General features: G+C 43.5%; 1 protein-coding gene across 1 annotated transcript; it reads right to left on the bottom strand.

Moving 5' to 3' along the window:
• Nucleotides 1-938: 938 nt before the first annotated feature.
• On the bottom strand, nucleotides 939-2,978 carry LOC118559126 (E3 ubiquitin-protein ligase TRIM21-like). Its single transcript, XM_036129837.1, has 2 exons — nucleotides 2,915-2,978; nucleotides 939-2,688 (listed from the first exon to the last, which is right to left on the bottom strand). Exon 2 carries the CDS (start codon nucleotides 2,677-2,679, stop codon nucleotides 1,048-1,050), a length of 1,632 nt encoding a protein of 543 aa, XP_035985730.1. The 5' UTR covers nucleotides 2,680-2,688; nucleotides 2,915-2,978; the 3' UTR covers nucleotides 939-1,047.
• Nucleotides 2,979-7,978: the final 5,000 nt, after the last annotated feature.

Raw genomic sequence — 7,978 nt, 5'->3', positions numbered from 1 at the left:
TATACAGTGAGGAAAAAGGTTGGTTTTAATTAATTTTCTATTTGGGGTGGCTAAATTTGGAGGACCAGGAAGAATCAGATGCTGGGCCAGGGTTGGACGGATGTGGTGTGGAGCCTGAAAGGTCTGGTTGCAGCTCGTCTGAGAGTAGAGCATGCTTTCTACACACTGACTAGTAATCTGGAGCCTTTTAGGGCTCTGTGGGGATCAGACGTGTTTTATGTTCAGTAGAGGAAGACGGTTTACTGGTTCCTAATCTTTAACTTCTTTGTGTGTGTGGAAACCGATTGGTTTTTATTGCAATGACGGAGTCTGTTATCTAATGTGAAGTAAATGAAAAAGAAGTCAAAGTCTCTCTCTCTCTCTCTCTCTCTCTCTCTCTCTCGCTCTCTCTCTCACCTTAGACATCTCACATGACCGTTTCCCTGATTTTTAGCCAAATGAGCATATTTGTGACAATAAAAGTAGTAAACAAGCTAGGTGCGCATATTCAGTGCAATGCATAGAAGAAGATAACTTCTATATTTCATCTTAAAATAAAGCGTAGAAGACTTCTTCTAAATAAGTACATTTTTATGTGAATACATCTTTTTATTTATTGAATTTATAGTTTTTGATTTAAAATTTTACAAAGGAAATATTTATTTACATGTCTTCTTGGTGTGGGGTAGAAACACTGTCAGACCACCATTACATTTCTTATCGTGTCCGCCCCCTAGTGGCAGAACCACACTTTGGGAATCCCTAATCTAGACAATTTGGTTAAAAGTTTTCTATCTAAGGAAATCCAGCAGATTTCATCGAGTCTTTGACTTGATCCAAGAACAATCCATAGAAACGTCCACCTGTAGTTTCACTGACTGGGACCTTGACATCAGAGGCGATGCTAAAGTCCATATTATTACGTAAACTACAATTTTATGTCTGCTCTCATCTTGATTACTAACATGGCTGTATTTACAAAAACCTAATAATCACTCAGACTGGAGGTTCTTCACCCACAGGTTCATTATTCATGGAGCTTCATCTGGTTCTGGTTCTGATTCAGATTCATGAGTTGAAATTAGCCTGATTAACAGGACAGATGATGACAGGAGCAGAGTTTTCACCTCCATCATTTAGACAGGGACTGAAACATGGGTAGAGCTTCTCAGTGAAGCAGCAGCCGGTAAAGGAGTAGATCAGAGCTGCAGCATCTACATCATAAAAGGAGACCAGACCCTCCTCATAATCCACAAACACCCCCACCTTCTCAGGACCAGGCTGGAGATGAAGACGGACTGGAGGTTCAGCATTGGCTTCGTACTCATTTCCATTTCTCAACCAAAAGGTCAAGAAACCATTCTGAGGACTCAGACCGATGCCCCCCTTCCTGTCAACAGACTCTCTGGCCACTCCTAAAGTCCAGTCAGTTTTTCCTTTCACCTGAACCTCAAAGTAAAATCTGCCTGAAGAGAAACTCTGCTGTCCTAAAACATGAACACACTGAGAAAATCTCTCTGGGTTGTCTGGAAGGTTCTTCCCCACATCTCCAAGTTTCACCTGTTTTCCATCATCAGACAGGATGAGCCAGGGATGAGCTGTTTCAGGATCCAGAGTCACATCCACTGCATACTGCTGGACTCTCTTTAGATCAGCCTCCAACAGCTTCTTCATCAGCTTCTCCACCAGCTGAGCAGCAGCTCTCACCACAGTCCCCTCATATGATGGAGGATCAACTCTGATCTCTGTCCAGTTCTTGGTGGGTGGAGCAGCTTTCAGGGAGGAGAAGCTTTGGAGGAGGTGGAGGTGGTCTTCAGACTGTGAGAGCTGCTTCACCTCAGAGCTCCTCTTCATCAGCTCAGAGATTTCCTGCTCCAGATCTTTGATGAAGTCTTCAGCCTGTTTCTCTGCAGTTTTCTGTTTGTCTTGGATCTCCTTGATGAGCTCCTCCAGGCCTCTCTCAGCAGCCTCCTTCAGAGCAGTGAAGACCTGAACACCTTCTGCTTTCTCTCTGTCTGCAGCATCTTTACTGATCTTCACCGACTCTTTGATCTCCTGGATCTTCACTCGTCTGCTCTGGATCATCTTCTGAAATTCAGCCTCTGTCTCCTTTAGCTCTACCTTCTTTACTTCAGATTCTTCTCTCAGAGGAACAAACTCGTGGTTCTTGTGGTCTAGAACAGGACAGAGAGAGCAGACACATGTCTGGTCGGTCCTACAGAACAGCTCCAGAGGTTTATCGTGCTGCAGACACATCCTGTCCTCCAGGTTCTCCACAGGCTCCATCAGCTGATGTTTCTTCAGACCTGGAGTGGTCAGATGAGGCTCCAGGTGAGTCTGACAGTAGGAGACCAGACACACCAGGCAGGACTTCAGGGCCTTCAGCTTGGTTCCAGTACAGACGTCACAGGGAACTTCTGGTTTGGCAGCTGAGCTGCTGCTGCTGGCTTCCTGCTGAGCTTCATGTCTAAACTGAGCAACCATCTCTCTGATGAAGGTGTTGACTCTCAGCTGAGGTCTAGAGGTGAATTCCTCGTTGCACATGGGACACTTGTAGGGAACATTAACCTCCCAGTATTGAGTGATGCAGGCTTTGCAGAAGTTGTGTCCACATGGTGTGCTGACTGGATCAGTGAACACATCCAGACAGATGGAGCACAGAAACTGATCCTCAGACCTCAGGTTGCTGCCAGAAGACATTTCTGAACTCTGAGGACAGTTTAAAGAAAGTAGGTCAGAAGAAATCATTAATGTATTTGTCAGGAAAACAGTTTTACACAACTTAGTAAAATATTTTTTGTGTCACAAACTTAGTAATCAAAGGTGATTCTGATTTAAAGCTAATTTCACTTCTGGTCTCCTGATCAGTCTCAGTAAAAACAGGTTTGGTGTTTCTGCTGCTAGTAGAAGCATAGATAGTATCAGCAGTACTCACCAGTATCTCAGTGTGTTGTTGAGGGGCAGAAAGTAAATCTCAGCTTATTTTCTTCTTTATTTTCTTTTATTTTCGACAGAAAGGAACATTAATCTTGACTGCAGCGCTGCTGAGATCCAGAAACGTCTGAGAACTTCTTGGAACTGACGCTGAAACTCGTATCTCAATTGTTGCTCTGCCCCTGACTTCACCTATTTATCTGCTTTTATGTCCTCCTGCATAGGACACTTTAGCAATTTTTACTGCAGACGCTGGGTTAACAGCAGATAAGACAGATTGAAAAGATCAAAGTCTGTTTATAGTTGAATATATTTTCCTGATGTGTTACAGTTCTTTCTTATCTAAGAATTTGGCCCTCCATGTTCAACTGCCCAGATTGTGATATAGCCACCAAGTTCAACCACTGCACAGAAAAAGATGGTTGGTTTAGGTTCAGGTAGATTCTTCCTGTGCTACACAGATGTCTGGATCTTTCATGGGATTCTTGCTACCTGGAAACCTGTAAAGAGTTCCTGTGTACTGTTACAAGCTAGTTTAATGTAGATTTCTTTAAGCATGAGTAAAATGGTGCTGTCACTTTAAGAAACACTGAAGCCCAGTAACAGGAAGTTGTCACACAGGATGTAGGGCAAGGTAATTGGGAAGTAAATGTTTGTAGGCCCAATTTAAGCCTGTTTGCCATGTGTGGTAGAGACTAAGATTTGTATCTAAGTTTAGCCAGCAGCATCTGCAACTTCCTATGCCTTTGGGTAGCATCGAAGGTATGTATGGTTTACTTTGTGAAAGTATATTTATTCCTGATGCATTAATACTGTTTGTGTATTTTGTGGCCGATTTGTATGTTGAACCATGTAGTTAAATGAGTGAATGGAGAAATACTTGATTCATTAGATGTGTACATGATAATGGGACTTTGAGTGGTGTTTGTGTTGGAACAGGGTGATCTGTTCTACTTTGTTTATTGCTTTAAAATATTAAAAGGGCAGCCATATATCTGATTGCATTTTGTATGTTACAGTTTCACCTTCTTGCAACATTAATAAACCTGTGGATAAAAAGTCATCAATCTTCAGAGTCTTGATGTTCAAGAGGCGTTTAACTGACTGTCAAACCATATAGATGATCCGTATGATGAGGACAGCACAGTGAAACTTCGTCTCTCATGCAGGCGTGGGATTTGTCATGTAAGCTGAAGGCCAAGAGGCTACGCTACCAGTGGACATGGCTGAAGGTTCATCGTCTTGGAAAACGCGTTCTCATGCCTCATGCTCTTCAGTGCACTCCAAGGTCTCATCAACTGGGTCGGCTGCAGCAAAGGCTAGAGCAAAAGCTGAAGCTGCAAAGGCACGACTTGCTTTTTGTGAGAAGGAGGTTAGTCTGAAGCTAGAGAAAGCTAAGTTGGAAGCATCTATAATAAGACTTAACTATGAGAGGGAGACAGCTGCAGCCATTGCTGAGGCAGAAGCCTTCGAAGCTACTGCTGATTTGAACTGTGAAAAACAAAGCTGCAAATCAAGCTTGGATGTTGCTCCTCCAGACACCACAGCACGTACTGGGCAATATGTTCTTACTAGAGGGAGATAAAGGAGAAGGACAGGCAGCTGTGTGCTGATGGTGACCCAGTAGATGACACGCCGATCCTTCCAAACTACATCTCGCCTACCATCCAATCTCCGCATGTTGCTCAACAGAATCCCCCAGTCATTAAAAATGAGGGATCTCAGGAGTTTCTGATGCAGCATAATAGTGGTCCTGATACCCAAGATTACAGACCTCCCAACATGACACTCTCTTATCCACGTCTTGCAGAATCAAACAGTAGCTCAAATATGAAGGACTTTGTTCAATATTTAGCTCGTCGTGAGCTTGTGGCTACAGGTTTGTTGCAGTTTAATGACAAACCACAGAATTATAAAGCTTGGAAACGTTCTTTTCAGTCAGCAACATGGGGTTTAGACCTGTCACCAAGTGAGGAAATGGATCTCCTGCTGAAGTGGCTCGGGAAAGAATCAGTACAGTATGTGGAGCAGATTAGAGCAATTCATATAAACCATCCTCAAGCAGGGTTAAACATGATATGGAACAGACTCGATGAGAAGTATGGATCTGCAGAAGTAATTGAAGATGCTCTCTTTAAACGCATTGAAGACTTTCCAAAAGTGACTAACAGAGATTGCTACAAGCTAACAAAGCTAGGAGATCTTCTGATGGAGCTCAACTCAGCCAAATCTGAAGGTGATTTACCTGGACTTTCTTTCCTGGATACAGCCAGAGGGGTCAACTCAATTGTGCAAAAATTACCATATCGTCTACAGGAGAGATGGGCGACAGTTGGTGCATCTTACAAACAACAAAGATGTGTTCAGTATCCTCCCTTCTCTTACTTTGTGGACTTTGTGTGCCAAGAAGCAAGGATTGCCAGTGATCCAAGTTTCAACTTTCTTTCTCACACAGACACAATTCAGACAAGTAGAGCAGCTCAAAGGTCAAGTAAATTTAAAGAAGTATATGTTCACAAGACCGAAATCTCTCCTCAAGGCTACAGAGACGCTGACGCATTAAAATCTGCTGGAGGTGACAAAATGTGCCCCATACATCTCACCCTTTGTATAAATGTCGTGCATTTAAAGAGAAGTCCTTTGAAGATCGTATGGCACTGCTAAGAGAGCACAACATCTGTTTTAGGTGCTGCTTTTCATCAGCACATATTGCAAGGAACTGCAAATTCAAGCTGCAATGCCTAGTGTGTAAAAGTGAGGATCACAATACAGCACTTCATCCAGAACCTAGGAGTAACCCCCCACTAGAGCATGGCGGGGAGGGCATTATACCTACAAATCAGCTTCATGTAACCTCAAAGTGCACAGAAATCTGTGGTGGAGAACAGACAGATCGCTCCTGCTCAAAGATATGCCTTGTAAAGGTGTATCCAGCTGGCTGCAGAGACAAGGCTGTGAAACTGTATGCAATTCTGGATGAACAGAGTAACAGGTCTCTAGTGCGATCAGAGTTTTTTGACGTGTTTAAAGATCAAAGTCAAAGCGCTCCATATACACTGAGGACATGTGCTGGAGTTAAGGAAGTAGCTGGAAGGAGAGCCAGTGGCTATGAAGTGGAATCTTTAGATGGGAAAGTCTGTATCCCACTACCAAGTCTCATAGAATGTAATGACATTCCTAATAATAGAGATGAGATTCCAACTTCAAAGGTGGCTCTTCACCATCAACATTTGAAATCATTGGCTCATTTGATTCCTGATATCGACCCACAATCCCAGATTATGCTCCTGCTTGGTCGAGATATTATTAGAGTTCACAAAGTACGTAAACAGGTGAATGGCCCACATAACCTACCATATGCTCAAAAACTTGACTTTGGTTGGGTTATTGTTGGGAATGTATGTTTAGGCAGCAGCCATGTACCACAAACAGTGAACACCTTCTTCACCAGAACTACGGAGATGACACGTCCTACCCTCTTTGAACCGTGCCCCAATGTGTTCTGTGTCAAGGAGAAATACAGCAGTATTCACCTCCCGACTCACCCTTTGCTATTACAGGAGACGTATTTAGAGTGTGATGCTGACCACCTAGGATGTGCTGTGTTTAGACAGACTAAAGCGGACGACCACTTGGCTCCTTCGATGCAGGATGTCCTTTTCATGGAAATAATGAAGGAGGGTCTACATAAAAATTCTAACAACAGCTGGGTAGCACCATTACCCTTTAAGCATCCACGTCAACGGCTTCCCAACAACAAGCCCCAAGCATTAAAACGTCTCATTTCTCTAAAACATAGTTTTAAAAGGAAGCCAGAAATGCAAGAACACTTCCTTACCTTTATGAAGAATATGTTTATGAAGGGTCATGCCGAAGTGGCCCCTCCTATAATGGCAGAAGAAGAGCAGTGGTACTTACCCATATTTGGTGTGTACCATCCGAAGAAGCCCAACCAAATTCGGGTTGTATTTGACTCCAGTGCTCAGTATGAAGGGATTGCACTTAACGACGTGTTGCTAACTGGGCCTGACCTAAACAACTCACTCTTGGGTGTATTGCTACGCTTTCGGAAAGAAGCGGTGGCATTCACAGTGGATATAGAGCAAATGTTCTACTGCTTTTATGTGAGAGAAGAGGACAGAAACTTCTTACGTTTTCTGTGGTTTCAGGACAACGATCCACGTAAGAACATTGTGGACTACCGTATGAATGTCCATGTCTTTGGAAACAGACCCTCACCAGCAGTGGCTATTTACGGTCTGCATCAGTCTGTACAAGATAAAGAGTTTCAGGCTGACACGGATGTCAAGAACTTCGTCACACGTGAGTTCTATGTAGATGATGGTCTTAAATCTACACCTACAGTTAAAGCAGCAGTAAGTTTGTTGAAGAGGACTCAAGATATCCTTGCTAAATCGAATCTTAGGCTGCATAAGATAGCCTCAAACAAGAAGGAAGTTATGGAAGCTTTTCCATCTACTGATCATGCAAACAGCTTCAAGAATCTCGATCTGGATGATGATGCACTGCCAGTACAGCGCAGTCTTGGTCTTAGTTGGAACCTCCAAACAGACTGCTTCATGTTTAATGTTTCCAGAGAAGTTAAACCCTACACTCGGAGAGGTGTCTTATCTACCGTCAACAGCCTTTATGACCCCCTTGGGTTTGTAGCGCCAGTGACTATCCAAGGGAAGGCTATCCTGAGAGAACTCACAACTGGAAAAGGAGATTGGGACTCACCATTACCTCAAAACATGGAGCAGATTTGGGTATCATGGAGAGCCTCCCTATCTGAACTGTCTGATTTTTCTGTTCCCAGACTGTATGCAGAAACATCACCGTCAGCTGCTTCCAGAAGAGAGCTGCATGTCTTCTGCGATGCATCAACGAAAGCTATCGCTACAGTGGCGTATCTGAGAGTTGTTGATCCAGTCGGTAACTGCTATGTTGGATTCGTAATGGGTAAAGCCAAGCTTGCACCTCGCCCTGAAATGACCATGCCAAGATTAGAGCTTTGTGCAGCAGTGCTCGCAGCAGAACTAGCAGAGACAATCTCAACAGAAAT

This window comes from Fundulus heteroclitus, unplaced genomic scaffold, assembly GCF_011125445.2.
Source record: "Fundulus heteroclitus isolate FHET01 unplaced genomic scaffold, MU-UCD_Fhet_4.1 scaffold_230, whole genome shotgun sequence".
In the NCBI taxonomy this organism is placed as follows: domain Eukaryota; kingdom Metazoa; phylum Chordata; class Actinopteri; order Cyprinodontiformes; family Fundulidae; genus Fundulus; species Fundulus heteroclitus.
This window is presented reverse-complemented; position numbering and strand designations above follow the sequence as displayed.